The sequence below is a fragment of the Trichosurus vulpecula genome, chromosome 6 (assembly GCF_011100635.1).
Source record: "Trichosurus vulpecula isolate mTriVul1 chromosome 6, mTriVul1.pri, whole genome shotgun sequence".
Taxonomy (NCBI): Eukaryota; Metazoa; Chordata; class Mammalia; order Diprotodontia; family Phalangeridae; genus Trichosurus; species Trichosurus vulpecula.
Window position 1 is genome coordinate 28,552,861 of NC_050578.1, and position 17,385 is coordinate 28,570,245.

General features: G+C 39.4%; 1 protein-coding gene across 1 annotated transcript in view; it reads right to left on the bottom strand.

The window, feature by feature from the left end:
- Window positions 1-12,609: 12,609 nt before the first annotated feature.
- ENPP6 (ectonucleotide pyrophosphatase/phosphodiesterase 6) overlaps window positions 12,610-17,385 on the bottom strand; it is a 156,413-nt gene continuing 151,637 nt past the window's right edge. Inside the window, exon 8 of the mRNA XM_036764529.1 lies at window positions 12,610-12,824. Coding sequence (XP_036620424.1) covers window positions 12,610-12,824 — 215 coding nt within the window. The remainder of the gene's footprint in view (window positions 12,825-17,385) is intronic.

Consider the following 17,385-nt stretch of genomic DNA (forward strand, 5'->3'; position numbering starts at 1 on the left):
CCCCAAACACCAAACTGACATGTTTTCCCTTTTAACCTTTTATAAAAACTCCCCCTGCACCCCTCTAGGGTTGCAGGTTCCCTAAGAACTCTTGCCTGCTGAAAAAGCATAATAAATCTTTGCCTCCTTGACTTAAAGGATGCTTGCATCCGTGAATTCATTCCAGGTGGCCTCACCCTGGGAACTTTGGTTTGGGGTCCCTGCATCTCTGGGTTTCTTCTTCCCCTCTACAATAGTATTTGCAAAGGGCTTCATAAACCTCCAAGGCACTAAATTTTCTTTTGCAACATGGCTAATATGGAAATATGTTTTGCATGACTGCACATGTATAATATTTATCAAATTGCTTGCTTTCTCAAGGAGGGAGGGAAAGAATTTGGAACTCACAATTAAAAATGAGTGTTAAAAATTATTACATGTAATTGAAAAAATAAAATTCACTAAACGATTTTCCTATAGTACAAGTTCAACCATGTCACCCTCCAGACCCCTACTCAATAAACTCCAGTGGTTGTTCACTTACCTTTTCTGTTGTTGGCTCATATTGTTTCTGGGCATCAGTTCACCCTCAGGTTCCCACTTCCATAACCTTTCAGTTTCTCCTCCCAGTTGGGGGAAAAAAAACCAAACATTTCCCATTGTTGCTGATCAGAGGCTTTGTATGCATGGGTTTTCCATCCCTTAGCAGAGCAGAGGGGATATTGGGGAATCGAGAGTCATAGCAAAATTTCTTTAAAATTATTTTTCTTCTGTACCAAATGTGCATCTAGCCCCTCCTGAAGTAACTCTGTTCCTCAAGAAGATAGCTTTCTAAGAGTCCAGAAGACTGGCTGTTCCTTTGCCAAATGCTAACCAAGCCCAGCTGAGTGCCCTGGAAGGGTCCTTTGGTGGGCACAACCCAGGTGTTTTGCACCGGTGTTGATGCCAATAGCAGCCCACTAAACACATGAAGAAGCCTGGCTGGAGGGGCTGTGTGAGGCCTGGATGGCTGGAAGCCAGAGAAGGCCTCCAGGCCACTACTCAGGAGGCATTTAGAGGGAGGGAGAATGTTAGTGAAGAGACCAAACTCCCAGACCATTTATTCTTTGAGGCCTGAGGCCCTCAGGAATCTTTCCAATCCTATGCCCATGCCATTCCAATGATACTAAGAAGTGAGAGAAGAGGAGTTCAATTCAATACAGCAAGTATTTATTGCATCAATTATATGTAAGGGAGTGTACTTAGATGATGCATCTAGGTGGCACAGAGTCAGGAAAGTCTTCCCATCTTTATCTCCCTGAGTTTAAATCTGGCCTCAGACACTTACTAGCTGTGTGACTCTGGAGAAGTCACCTAACCCTGTTTGCCTCAGTTTCCTCATCTATAAAATGAGCTGGAGAAGGAAATGGCAAACCACTCCAGTATCTGCCTAGAAAACCCCAGATTGGGTCATGAAGAGTCAGACACAACTGAAACAACTGAACACCAAGAACTGTACTTGGAGAGTATATAGGCTGGTAGGTAAAGTGTCAGATCTAAAGACAGGAAAGACTGGGTTCAAGTCTCATCTCTGATACTCACTAGCTCACAAGGCCCTTGGCAAGTCAGAATCTCTCTGAGTCTTAGTACCTTCATCTGTAAAATGGGTGACCATGTAACCTGAGGGCTAACCTCACAGGATTGTCATGGGGCTTAAATGAGAGGATAGGTCAAAGTGCTTTGCTAACTTTAAAATGTTATATATGTGTCAGTTATTATTATTATTATTATTAATTATTGATGGCTATGTGCTAGACAAAGAAATAGAGTGTTTGGGCTTCCTGAACACATATTGACCATATCACACCCCCTTCCCAGTCAACAACAAACATTGTCATTTGCATTTTTAAAAATAAATTTTATTGGTATCTTGTGTTTTTACTCCTCATTCTCTCTTACCCTGCCACCCATATTCAATCTGTTGCCAAGGCCTATCAATCTTACCTTTATGACATCTTTTCTATATGCCCCCTTATCTTCTTTCCCCTTGTCTGTGGTGCTGGCCTTTATCACCTTTCTCCTGGACAATCGCGATAGCCTGCTGATGCGTCTATTGGACTCACTTCTCTCTCTGCTCCAGTACATTCTCTACCCAACTGTTGAAATGATTTTCCTAGAGCTCAAGTTTGACCATATCACACCGCCTTCCCAATCAACTCCAGTGGTTCCTTATCACCTGTGTGTGTGTGTATGTATGTATATACATATATATACATACATATACACACATATATGTATGTATATACATATATACACATACATATACACACATATATGTATGTATATATACATACACATATATACACTAACATATTTAATAGATGTAATATACTATATAATAATATGTATAATAAAATAAATATAAAAGCCTCTGGCATTCAAAGCCTTTCAAAGTCTGGCCTCCCAGTACTTTTCAAGTCTTCTTACAACTCCCCTCAGCCCACCATGTACTATCCAGTCCAGGAACACTGGCCTCTTTGTCGCTTTCACAAGACACTCCATTTCTATACTCCTGGCATTTCCCCTGGCTGTTTGTCTCCCATTCATGGAATGCTTTCCCTCCTTATCTCTCCTTCCTTCAAGTCCCAGCCAATCCCACATTCTCCTGGAAATCTTTGTTGATCCCTCTTAATTCTAGTGCCCTCTCTCTATTGATTATTCCAATTTATCCTGTAAATGATATAGTTGTTTGCATGTTGTCTCCCTTGTTAGACTATAAACTCATTGAGGGCAGGGACTGTCTTTTACCTTTCTTTGTATACTTAGTCCAGTGCCTGGCCCATAGGAGTTACCTTAATATTTGTTTGACTGACTGCTTAGAACTGGGGTCATAAATTTAGAGCTAGAAGAGACTTTAGAAGTGATCAGATCCCTCATTCCACAGACAAGAAAGACAGAAGAAATGAAGTCGCTTGAGGACTTCCATGAGAGTTTCAATGAGTGATGGGCAAACATTGATGAGTCATGGAGGAGTAACCACACTAGTGAAATCACTGAGCTAGTGAAGTATTGAGGCCTGTGAGACATAAAGTTTATATTTTAAGCTGGAAGGGACTTTGTTCAGTTGTTTCAGTCGTATCTGACTCTTTGTGACCCCATTTGGGGTTTTCTTGGCAGACATATTGGAATGGTTTGCCATTTCCTTCTCTAGTTCATTTTGCAGATTAGGAAACTGAGGCAAACATCATGTGTGTATGTATATATATATGTATATATACTTATATGTGTATATGTTTTCTTTTGTAATACTATATTTTTTTTTATTTTATGCACTTAAAAACATTATTCTGAGGAGTCTAGACAATTTACCCAATTGCCAAAGTGGAGCTATAATACAAAAAGTTAAGAACCCCAGCTATAGAATGAAGAGCCCCAAGGGTTTAAAGAGTGCCTGTTCTCAAGAAACCTGAAATAAAATGGGGGTAGGTGATGGGGAGGAGGATAAGGACTAATACTGCTGAAGTCCTCATCCAGTGGGTTTTCAGGGAATCAGGGAAAGCCAGTACTTGGTGAGATGGGTAGTTGAAGGGTTTGGCTTGGTGAATTGGGACACATGAGGCATTTCTCTTTTTCTGTCTCAGTATTACATCTATAAACCTCTAAAGAAAATGAAACCACAATAACAACAAAAACAAAAAAAGACTTCGTTTTTCTGTTTAGCACTTTTCTGCCGATGCCTTGTAGGAAAACTTAACTCTTGTGCTAATCAAATCTGTAGATGATACAATCATATAATTTTAAAAAATTCATTTTATTGATGCCTTTTATCTCTAAATCACAGTCATTTTACCCTTCTTCTCTTTTAGATCAAACACTCATATCATAGATAACAATTAAGTAAAATCAACTGCTAAAGGAATCTTGCCTGATAACGTATGCATTATTCTTTCCCAGGAGTCCCCCATCTCTCTGCTGGAAGAGAGGAGGTATATTTCAATATTAGCTTTTCAGGACCTTCACTGGTTTTCTATTGCTGAGTTCATTTCTTTTTAGTGATTTTTAAAGTTTAAATTAATGTAGTTATATAGATTGCTTTCTCGATTCTGTTTATTTTGCCCAGCTTCAGTTTATATAAAATTTTCCACGTTTCTCTGAGTTCCTCATATGCATCATTTTTTACTACACAAATATTCCATTGTATTCATATACCATTGTTTTTCATGTATTACATACTTGGAATGCTCTCTTTCCTCAGCACTAGTGTGACTCATTTCCCTCTAACAGTATTTATTTACTTATTTATTTATCATCTCTCCATCTGTCTGCCTATTTATCTACCTATGTATTGAATGCCATAGTTGTTTCCATGTTGTCTCCTGCCTTTAGAATGTGACTTCCTCAAGAAGAGGGACTGTGTTTTTGCTTTTTTTTGTATCCCTAGGGGTTAGCACGGTGCCTGTCACATAGTGTTTAAAAAAATGCTTGTTGACTGACCGATTGCATTGTTGGGCACCTCCTTCATTTCCAGGTCTTTGCTTCCACAAAGAATACTGTTAGGGAGATTTGGGTCCATACTGCATCTTTGTTTCTGTCTGGCTTCCCTGGGGTAGATGCCCAGTAGTGGGATCACTTAGTCAAAGGGGATGGACAGATAATTTACTGGCTTTTTGCGGTATATTTTCAAATTGAAATCCAAAACAGCTGGACTCTCACAGCTCTACCAACAATATACCAGTGTGACTGTCTTCCTACAGCTCCAATGTACATGGTGTGAGGTAAAATCTCAGAGTTGCTTTGATTTGCATCTCTAATTATTGGTTATTTGGAGCATTATTCATGCGTTCATTTATAGTTTGCAATCCTTCTTTTGAAAATTGTATATATCTTTTGACCAATTGTCAGTTGGGAATTGGCTGTAGCTGTGTTATATGTTTATGCAAATTTCTTACTTTTGGTTTTTATAGAACATACATAGGCTAGGTGGCACAGTGGATAGATTGTCAGGCATGAAGTCAGGAAGACTCATCTTCCTGAGTTCAAATGTGGCCTTAGACACTTATTAGCTGTGTAACCTGCGGCAAGTCACTTCACTCAATTTGCCTCAGTTTCCTCATCTGTCAAATGATCTAAAGAAGGAAATGGCAGGCCACTCCAGTGTCTTTGCCAAGAAAACTCCAAATGGGGTCAAAAAGTGTCGGACACATCTGAAACGACTGAAGAACAACAAAAACAAAACACATAGAAACCTAGTGTTCAGAATGAGGGAGTTGAGAGTTCCACCATGTTCTGCCCTACACAGACTACACGTGGAGCACTGTGTGGAATCCTGAGAGCCAAATTTTAAAAAGTACATTGACAAGCCAGAGCTCATGCAAAGAATAGCAATCAGGGTGGTGAAAAAAAAGCATGATATATTAGGATTGATTGAAGGAAATGGAAATGTTTAGCCTGGAGAAGAAACTTGGAGCAGGAGGGGAAAATTTGGGGAGATATGATAGCTATTTCTAAATACTTGAAGGATTGTCATGTGGGAAAGACATTACATTTATTTTGCTTGGCTCCAGAGAGCAGAGCTAGGAAGAGTGGGTAGAAATGCAAAGAGGCTGATTTAGGGCTGACCATCTTATAATTCTCTGCAGCAAATTAGAACAAGCTGCCTTTGCAGGTAGTAAATCCCCATCACCAGGGGTCCTCAGGTGGAGGCTGACTGACCACTTGTCAGAGATATCGTGGAGGAAATCTTTGCTTTGACGTGGATTGGAATAGATGAATGTGGAAGTTCCAGGCAGCTCTGAGAATCTAGGGATCTCTAGTCAGATGAACTTAGAGATCCCCCCTTTCCAGCTTTAAAACTTAACTCGATAGCGCCTATTTGGTGAGGCAGGGTATGGGGTAATATTGAATTGGGGTAAAACCTAGGAGTAGAATTGAGATGAGAGGTAGATGCCTGATTGTAGTGTGGAGAATGGTCAAAATATAGGACCTATTAATGTAATGTAGAAGGAGGCAAAAGCCTCTAGTGATGCACTCAGAAAAATTGTTTTCAAAAGCATTTTTCATTGACATTTTAATATTCAACTCTTGCGGCTTATAGTCTACAATCTGGTGCTTAAGTTCATTGCAATTCAATTTGTAGGCATGCTTTTCTTTAAGAAAACCTAAAGGACCAAAATCCAAACCAAGTTTTAAAACAAATAATTTAGGAAGGCTTTATTTGCTTAATAAATAGAGGTTGCGATGTATAGTTGAAAGAATGCTGGCCCTGGAGTCAGTAGAGACCTAGCAAGTCACTTTTATTTTTAATAATATTTTATTTTTCCCATTAAATATGAAGATAATTTTTAACATTCATTTTTTATAAAATTTTGAGTTCCATATTTTCTCCCTTCTTCCCTCCTCTCCCCATTCCCTCAGATGGTAAGCAATTTCATATAGGTTATATATGTGCAATCATGTAAAACACATTTCCATATTACACTGAACCTTTCTCATCTGTGAAATGGGGATTATAATAGCTATAGTTATCACCACCTTAAAAGGTGGTGATAAGGATCAAATGTGTTGTCTATACAGCATTTTGGAAAGTTTAAAGTCCTGTGTAGATATCAGCTATTATAAAAAAATGCTCTAGGCACATATAAATAGAATTTACATTTTTCACAAAGATTTACATGCACCTCTTCAGAAAAATATTCTATCTGGTCAACAAAGTGATCTAGTCAATAAAGTAAGGATTACTTTAATTATATATGATATTTAATTTTGATATATTAGAGTTATGCAAAAATAGTGACAAGAAAAGATAACATGAAAATGTGATTTAAATTTAGATACTTTAGGATGTATGTGGTAATACAGGCGGATTATTTATGGTTTAAGAAGGATACCTTAGGTTATCGACATTCTATTATTTTCTTTCATTTCATTCCCTTAAGCATAGTGCGGGGGTCATAGTTGGTGCTTAATAAATGCTTATTGACTTATTGACTTTACGGAATGCCAATTATGTGTGAGGCATCATTCTGTGTGATATTTGATTATTTCAAAAGCACCGTCTTTAAGTCCTATCAATCTCCTTTCATGGCAAATTCTTTAGAATAGGATCCAACAACTCTTAAGTGTTCTGCCAACCTTCAATTCAACAGGTACTTTGCAATGGTTGGTAACAGATTAAATATGTAGGGTTTATTTGGAAATCTATTAGTATTTACTAGAAGATTCCTAAAATAATTAATTGTCCCTTTTTGCACAGTGCCCTAGTCTCTATTGATAGCACCGTTTAGAATTATGGGTCAACACAAAATAGAATTTATTGAGGCAAATAGTTGACTTGCCTGAAAGCCTCTCCCAAGCTTCACTGGTGCCTCTACTCTCATTGTTGTGTTTCATGTTGACCCAGTTCTAGGAGTGTGTCCAGGTATACTTTGTTCTGAAGTGACCATGAAATTTTGACTGAGGCCAAAGTTTGACATCTAGGTCGGATGAATGGCTAGAAAATGGACTGAGTATAAAAGCCCTAAGGATTCAGGACTCTGGATTAAATCAGAAACTTTAGCCCACCCAAACCTTGGAATAGTTCAAAACTGACCAATTTCCCAGGGTTTTTTTAAAATTAAAAATACTCTATGGGACTGAGAGTTACTCTAAATAAAAATAGATATTTCATGCCTGCCCTGCTCTGGATCACCATGTTTGAAGATAATTAAGAGCAGAACTGACTTTTGGAGATAGGAGAAAAGGCAAGAAAAGTGATCAGTTATGTTCATAGGGTCTACCTGATGTTGAATGACCCCTGAATTTAAAACTTGAGTTTCTCTCCTTCATTTCCACTATTTGTAGTCACAATTTTCTTTCTTCTATACCTATATAGTGATGAATACAAGTAGCCCAGAAAAAGCAACATTTTTGTTGTTATTGCTGTTGTCGAGATGCTTTAGTTGTGTCCAACTCTTTGTGACCCCATTTGGCGTTTTCTTGGCAGAGATACTGGAGTGGTTTGCCATTTCCTTCTCCAAGTGATTTTACAGATAAGGAAACTGAGGCAAAAAGGGTTATAAGAGACCTGCCCAGGGTCACATAGTGTCTGAAGCCAGATTTGAACTCATGAAGATGAGTCTTCCTTATTCCAGGTCTGGCATTCTATTTGCTGAGCCGCCTAGCTATCCTAAGATGTACATATAAAATCTGGATAAACAGTGGTTAGGAACTGACCGTGTTTGCTCCTGAAAAATCAACATAATCTGATTTTGAAATCAGGAAATCACAGATATTTGGAGTTGGAAAAGTCGTCAGTGGCCACCTTCATCAGCTTACATATGGCTGAGATTTCCCCTTAGAATGTGCCATTCAGATAGATGGCCAGCCTCTGCTTGAAGACCTCCAGCTTGAGGAAACACTCTCCCCCGAGGCACCCCATTCCACTTTGGGATAGGTCTAATTATTAGGAAGTCTTTTCCTGACATCAAGCCTAAGTTAGCTTCTATTCTGTTTCAACCTGTTATTCTTCATTCTATCCTCTGGGGCCAAGTAGACAAAGTCCAATCCCTTTTTCACACAAATCTCCAAGCTAAATAAACATTCCCGATTCTTTCAACTGAGCCTCATATGACATGATCTGGAAGGCTCTTCGCCACCTGGGTTTTCCTTTTCAAGATTCCAGGTTTTCAATATCCTGCCTAAAATGTGGTTTGCATAAGTGAAAACAATACTCCAGATGTGGTCTGAACAGGGCCAAGGACCATGGGATGCTCACATCCTCTTTCTGGAAAATGTGCCTCTCTTAATGCAGCCCAAGATCACACAAGCATTTTTTGGTTGCTGTATCATACTGTTGATTCATATTGAGCGTAAGGCCACTAAATACTCCCAGATCTTTTTCAGATGAACCTCTGTCTAGACATCATCTCCTCCATGTTGTATCTGATAGTTTGCACTCTGATTCTGTTATCCAATATGTTAGTGATGCCTGAGTGATGTCTGAGTCAAAATTTTCATCTAAGGAGCACAGTGGCGAGAGTGATGGACTTGGTGTGAAGAAGATCCGAGTTCAAATACTGCCTTAGATACTTACTAAAAATGTGACCATGGACAACAGACTATCCTATCAGCCTCAGTTTTATCTTCCGTAAAATGGATAGCACCTACCTCACAGGGTGGTTATAAGAACCAAATGAGATAACATCTGTAAAGTGCTTTGCAAATCTTTAAGCACTATATAAATGTTATTTTATATTGTAGCACTACTCTTCCATTGTGAGGCAGCTAAGTGGCACCATGGAGAGAGCTCTGTGCCTGGAGCCAGGAATATTTGAGTTCATATCTGGCCTTAGACCCAGGGCAGGTCATTTAATCTCTGTTGGCATCGATTTCTTCAATTGTAAAATGTAAGAATAGCACCTACCTCCCAGGGTTATTGCAAGGATTGAATGAAATATTTGTAAAAGCTGCTTATCACACTGTCTGGCACATAGTAGGTGCTTAATAAATGCTTGTTCCAATGGTATAGGGAGCTCCCGATATGGAAACGCCCTCCATCAGTGCTAATCAGTTCCTCTGTTCTTTCATACTTTAATGTTACAAATTTGATGAACTTTCCATTCATGAACATTTCCATTCATTTTGAGTCATTGATAAAAAAAAAATGTTCAATAGTATAGATCTCTGTGTTTATACCTTTCATTAAAGTGCCACTCTAGTGACTCGTTACATTGGTTGGGTGAACTTGGGTTCTAAAAGGTTATACAAACGTTGCAAAAATTCTCACAAATCCTATCAAGCTAGAAAGTCTTTGTACCTCAAATGAACTATGTATCTAATGTAAAATGACTGGCCTGGTTTTTCATCTCCAGGGGTTTTGTCATCAGACAATATGCTATTGAAAAGCCTCAGCAACTTGCAGAACTGTCTAGGAAGGTGTGGAGGAATTGCGATAAACTCACATCAAAGAAATCACAAATTAAATCATATTGAAGTAATTTTGAAATCAAACACTTTTACATGTTTGAAAGACTCTTCTTTGAACAGATTTCATGGAATGTATGAATTTTCAGATGAATTGCTATCTAGCCATTTGTACTTCTGAGGTTGATTTTTGGGACCCAAACATAAGACTTAACATTCATTCATTTGGCTAGAGCCTCTATTTTGGCCTCTATTGCTCAATAGGTTACCTGTCCTTCCCAATTTTTTTGTCATCTGCAACTCTAAAAAGCAAGCCATCCTTTCTTTTTTTCCAAATCACCGATATAAAATGTTACATAGTCCAGGGACAAATATATTTCCCTGTGTGTTCATTCTTCAGTCTCAACCATAATTCAAGGTGTCTTTTAAATTTCCCCTTCCCTCTGTTTGTCATTTTCAGAAGCTTTGGCTTCTAAGTTTAAGATCCTGTGAACAAGAAAGGAAGAACTTCCCCCTTCCTCTGTTTGTCATTATCAGAAACTTTGGGTTCTAAGTTTAAGACTCTATGGACAAGAAAGAAAGAACTTAATGAGACAGAAAAGAGCTAGAGGTGAAACTGTGTAGAGATTTATATATCTTCATGATATAGCGTCCTGATATTTACTGAACCTCTCAATGCTCCCGGGGAGTTTCTAAGACCATCTGTTGCAGAAGAGGAACTGGATCAGCACTGGTGGAGGGGGTTCCCACATTGAGAGTTCCCTATACCACTGATATCGGAAGTCTAGTCCAAAAAATGAATAAACAAATCCAGACAACAAAGATTGGTTTGCCTTCATTCCATTTAACTTGATGGTTGTTGGAGCTTTAAAACCATATTACAAAAACTTTTACTGAGATTACAGAAATTATTTGTCAAGATTAAATCAAATTTTTTTTAAAGCTATGAATCTTTATCCTCATAACTCATGGCACAAAGACAACCCCCAGGCTACATGATTTGGGGTGAGGAAGAGGATCTGTCTTCCAAGGTGAGCATTGTGAAGGGTCTTTCTCTCCTGAGGCATCTTATGGCTGGCCACAGCCAGATGAAAAGTCACGTGGCATTTATATGTAATGCAATGAGACAGAAATACGTCACTCCTAGCATTTGAAAAGTCCAACTAGGTCTTTTTTTAAAATAAAAAACCCACAAGATCTCTAGCAGTGAATTTTTAAAAGAAATTAAAAATATCTCCACTTAGGCTCATTGTTATCTGTTCCACAAAGTCTTGAGGTTTGGGGACTTAGGAATCAGATCTGTTATACAAAAAGTAACAGAAGGGTGTTCCCTGTTCCATCAAGTCCAAAGAAGCTAGACTGGAGCTGGGTTCATTATGCTTGCTGCCTAATTAAGGAATGATTTGTTGAATGATAGATATGTACTTGGTCTGACATTCTGGGTTGTTACATGATTGATAGTCTATCTTCCACAATATATATATATTTTGTCTTCCATTGTAGAAGTGCCATACAGTGCCTGACACATAGTAGGGCTATGGACTGGATCTGGGTTTCACTAATATTAAAGAAGCTCTACCAGTAAAAGTTGGTGCTTTCTCAGAAACAAAGTCTCAGAGCTGCCTTGGGCACTGAGAGAGAGAGATAAATGATTTGACCAGAGTCACTCAGTCAGTATGTATCATAGCCAATTTTCTATCACCTACTCCATGCTGCCTCTCACTGGTATGTAGTAGGCACTTAATAAATGCTTATTGGTGTATTTATTGATCTCTAATGGGAGCTTAAAAAAGAATTCTCTTTGTCTGAGTTTTTTGGTAATGTGCCCATGCATTCATGACTAAAAATATCATTGCCGGTCCTGGAATGAACATACCATGCCATCTCTTACTCACAGAGAAAGCAACCTTTTTTAAACAGGCACCATCGTGGCATTGCCATTGAGCAAGCATTTAAATATCAGTAAATCTCTATCCGGTGCTGATTCTGGGCAAGGGGATGGATCACTGCTTTGGGCCTGTCACATTCTGATTCTTCATAGAAGCTCATTTCTAATGTAACTTTCTGCTATTCAGGACTAGAGAGCAAATACATTCAGTCTTTGGATGAACCCACCACTTTGCTTTGCTCTCAGATTTCACAAACTTTTCACTTAAATCATGGGCAAAGGGACCCAGGCAAAGGAGGACCCCACCTGGAAGTTTCTTGTAGGAGCAATTCCTCTTTCAGTTGGATTAGAAGCATAAGAAAGTAATTGGCATTGACCTAGGCCTCTTCTGATATTGGGTGGAAGAAAATGATGCTGGGTTATAGACGTGAATACCATGCTCGTGAGCATGACAGGCGAGGACTGGCCTGGGTGGGACTGCTTTGCCAGAAAACATAGCAGAGATGGGCCCAGGAGACAAAAGCAGTACAGGCGACAAGTCTAGTTGACAAAATGCCAGGACCTTTGCCCAGCTGGTTGTTTTAGCCTGAGTCTCTTGGCATGAAGAACCAGTGGCTTAGAGTTGGATGAATTAGAGACAGCTGAGATGCTCTCTACTTCCATGCAAAAAAAAGTGACTTAAAAATAATAAAGAATTGTGTATAGGAGAGAATGTATATAACTATCTCATAAATGGTCCATTTATAATTTATCTAGCCTTGATTCTGTTAATGATGCTAATTATTCAAACACAAAAGGAGGGAAAAACGACAATGTTCCGCTTTGGAGACACACTGACTGACATTGTTTTGGGACTCAAGGAATCAGATGTGTTGTACAAACAGTAAGGAGAGAATGAATACTAGGCCACAGCTGCTCAGCTGCACTGATTGTGCCTCACTGGGCTGGCTATTTAGCATGCATGCCACCCGGGACCAGGAGCCATTGTTGGGAAGTGGGGTTATCCCCACCAAGTTACACAAAACGTTGTAAACATCCACTGTTCTGATTGGAGCCGCTCTGAAGTTGGACTTGAAATCTGAAAGGGAAATAGAAAGAGACTTTCACTTGTTGAGCAGAGAGGGATGGAATTAACATGCAGAAGGGAGTGGTTGTATTCTTGGGCAGTAAAACGCTTTGGATAGAAACAGCAATGCAATGGACAAAACCCAGTGAGCTAGCAGCAGATAAGAGGTTTTGTGCGTGTATATGCGTGTATGTGTGTGTGTGTGTGTGTGTGTGTGTGTGTGTGTGTGTGTTTTATATAATACTATTTTACTGAGTGGAATGGTTTTTCATAATCAATAGACAATACGTATAATGTGATCTTTGAGTTCATTATGGTTGGGGGGAGGGGAACAAGCATTTATTAAGCACCTACTATGTACCAGGCATAAGCACTTTATAGATATTATCTTATTTGATCAATTGTAAAATGATAAAGCTATGACCCTATCATTGAATATTGTATTCCCATCATAGATGGTCTCACTTTGTGTATTATACTATGTTTAGTGTAGACAGCTAGATAGTGCAGTGGATAGAATGCCACACTTGGAGTCAGAAAGACTTATCTTCCTGAGTTCAAATCTGGCTTCAGATACTTCCTAGGTGTGTGATGCTGGGCAAGTCTCTTAACCCTGTTTGCTTCAGTTTCTTCATCTGTCAAATGAGCCAGAGAAGAAAATAGCAAACCACTCTAGTATCTTTGCCAAGAAAACCCCAAATGGAGCCACGAAAAGTCAGACACAATTAAAATGACTGAATAACAACAAACAACAACTGTTAGTAGTTGCTGATGTTTTTCCAATTACCTTTTTTTAAATCAATAAGTCTGAGATTCTTTCTATCCTTTCTGATCCTTTTGTCATCCTTTATTTTTTCCTTTTTCTTTTTTAATTTATTTTTTAGCTTATTTTTAATTTAAATTTATTTCATTTCATTTATTATTTATTAAAATTTATTATTATTTATTAAAATTAATTTAATTTAAATGTATTTTTAGTTTACAACACTCAGTTCTACAAGTCTTTGAGTTCCAAATTTTCTTCCCCTCTCTTCCCTCCCCCTCCCATCCTTTAGATACTTTGTAAATTGGGTTCTCAATCTGGATCCTTCAATGCCCTTATGATTGTGTCACCTCCAGCTTGGACATTCTCTCTATATCTTTGATCCGATTTGGTTATTTTGATCATCTTTATTTCCATTAGCACCATTTCTAGCTCCTATTAGGGAGACCTAGGACTGTGATGTTAGGGTACAAACATGGGTTTGGCAATTAAGTTAAATGTTTGCAATTCTGTTGATCTTCAGTATCTGACCTCCTTTTTGTTTGTTTGAAGAATTTTTTTCTTTTACCTATAAGGTTAGGATTTTGGCTATGATGATTCTCGTAGTTTTCATTTTAGGATTTCTTTCTGAAGGTGATCAGTGTTTTCCTTCTATATTCACTTTGTACCCTGGTTCTAAGAGTTACGGGCAATTTTAATTTACTAAAATATGTTATAATTGTTTCTCTGCAGCCTTGTTTTAGGACAATTGTTCAGCTGTTTTTGATATCATATTTATTTGGTTTTCTTCTTTCTGTTCAATGTTTTTGGAAGGGTTTGTTTTGATCTTACTGTACTGTTGAGTCTTTGTTTTCAATCTGGCCCATTCTAATTTTTAGGGCATTCAGTTTTTGAATGGTATTTTGTTCTAAGGTGTCAATGTTCCTTGCTATTCTTTCTTCCCTAGCTTTTCCATTCACTGTCTCATTTCATTTCCTTGTGCGACTCTTGGAGTCTCTGTGGCTAGGATATTTTTTTCCTCTGAAACTTTACCTGGACTTGTTATGGGGTTGCTAACCTCTTCAGGGTTTATTCCCTTGGTATTCCTTACACCAAGATATTTCCTCGTGATAGGCAGTTTGCCTTCATTTGCTCATAGAGGGGCCTCTACCTGGATCAAGTGGGATTAGGACAGCAAGTGATTAATTGTGGGAATTGAGAGAACCACATTGACTCCATCTTATGACTCAATTCTGGAGCTAGCTTAGTTTCTATTCAATTATGGGTCTAGTCCAAATTCTGTCTTGTGAGGAAACTATTCAATTATGAGAATTTGGGAAAAAACCTACCTCTGCATGGCTTGGAAGTTTGACCACCTCTACTGCTGCTTAGAGACACTTAACTCAGGACCTAGGTTATGCTGATCAGAAACCCAGTCCGTTCCAAAGACCGATGCAAGGCGTTTTCTCACCATTGTACAACCCCATATGTCTACTCTGAAAACTGGCCCCATACCGAAAAGTTATTGTTTCCGTGTTCCTTTGATTGTTTACAGACACTCGAGGGGAATGGGATGCCTCCTTTTCTGAATTCAGGGAATTGTGCCTCTTGGCTCTCCCCCTCCCAACGTGGAAAGTACCTAATCTTTGCCCCAATTAGAAATCAGATTACCAATGTTGTATCCTGGTTAATTGTTTCCTTTTAATTAATTGGCCTTATTTTATTAAATTGTTTTTAATATATAAAAGTGTATCTCCCCCTGTATTCAGGGTCCAGGCCTAAGCTGAGGAGGTCTGGTCCTACTTTGTTAGGCAATTGGCACGCATTGCTTCATAAATCAATATGCTCAGAAGATCAAACCTTACTTTCCTCAGTCGTGTCGTCTTTCACCCATGACGGTAGTAAGGGTATATCAAGTCTATATTCGGAGCACATTAGCCCCCTCCCTTGGGGTACTTTTGGGGATCGGCCTAGGGGCTTGCTCTCATCTGGGACCTCTCCTGGCAATAGGCACCTTGCGAGGCCCTTCTCTCCTGGCACTGGGCTCAGCGGTTACAGCCCACCTGTAGGCTTCAGGGCCGGTTCCATGTGGATTGTACCTAGGGCTTTTAGCCTGCAGCTTAGCTGGAGCCTCAAGTCCCCCGCTGTAATCTACCTGAAATCCCCTGAGATCACTTCCTCTGCTGGGTTAGGGTCCATTAGATTAAAAGATCCTTGAGGGCAGGGACTGTCTTTTGCCCTTTTTTTCCCAGAATTCCCCAGAATTTTTCAAGTTACCTGACATTAAGTAAGCACTTAATAATGGTTTATTGAATTGAATTGTTGAGACTGGGCTGGGCTCAGGTTCTGTTTCTGGGAGTGATTTGCTGAACCCTCTGCCCCCCCCCCCCCCCCCCCCCCCCCGTTCCCTGAGGCTGCTCCTTCTGGAGCTGGGCTCAAGCAAACTAATCAGACTTGGGTTGGGTCCCTGCCTGGTTTATGCAAAATGCTGGACCCACCTGGAAGGCCCCTAAATCTCTCAGCCACAGGCCACAACTTCAGGCAGGCTCCTTCTGCAGCTCTGAGTCCAGGCAGGAGTGTCTAGACCACCCAGAAGGCTATAGGGCAGCCGCCGATGCCTGGTCCTCTGAGGCTTGGCTCTCAGCCTGTCCTGGCAATCAGTCTATCCCAGAATCCCTACAGGACTCTAGGAATCCCTCTATGAATTCCTGGGTTGGCTGAAATGATGTAGAGGTGATTCCTTTTATGGCCTAGTAATGGGGTACATCTCTAAGTCTCATGGAGTGCCTTCAGGGGATCTAGGATCCATTGTATGTTAGTACAGAATCATCTTCCCACAAACCCCTTATTCTGTTTCACAGTTTTCAGTGATCCAGTAAAGTCCAAAAGGAATGCTGGCCCCTGGGCCAGACAGTCTCTTGGTAATCATGCTGCTGTTCTCTTTGGTACTGGCATTTCTAGAAGGTTCCCAGAGTAAGTCCTATGAATGTGCCCTGGTTAAGAGCCGATGAGTGAGGGACCACAAGTCCCAGTGTGAACAACTCCTGTACAACCCCAAACCCCATCGCACACTCTCAATGGAGCTCCTGAATATTCTTTTGGTCTCCTCTGCTCCTGAATTTAGATTTTGGTTACAAAAAGAAACAGAGGCTTAGGGTGGAGATGGGGGACTTCTGGGAAGTCTGATTCATAAGCAAAGTGTCGGAGCTGGAAGGGGTGATAGAGGTCACACATGGCCATGTGATTCGGCTCCCCTGGCCAACGTGTCAACTCACTGGTCAGTGGAGAAAGATTTCATGTTTACAGTGCCTACAGTCAAGTGAAAGATTGTCAATGGTCTAAAAATGGTGTGGTTCTTGGCACCTCTGTCTCCTTTCTTATTGCCACTCTGCTGGCACTGCCAAAGCAGGAGGGGGCCCCTGAGGATGGAGGAGTTTACCAATAAAGAAACTAAGAACCAGAGTGGCTTACCCCAGGTAGGATTATATATTTTATATAATAAGTATCATGTGTAATGTGTTATATATAATACATATTACATAACATATGTACTATATATATATATGTACTATATATATAAGATATATTATTTATATCTTATTATATAATATTTAATAACTATACATACATACATATACGTATATATGTATATTGTAGCTTACCTACAAGGTAATATTGAGAAAGCAGTGTAGTTTGAAGAAAACTCCAATTAGAATATTACTTCTATTACTTAGCTCTAATATGACTTTAAACAAATCATTTTTTTCTTTCTGGGCCTCAGTTTCCACATCTGTATAATGAAGGGTCTGGATTAGAGAGCTTCTAAATTTC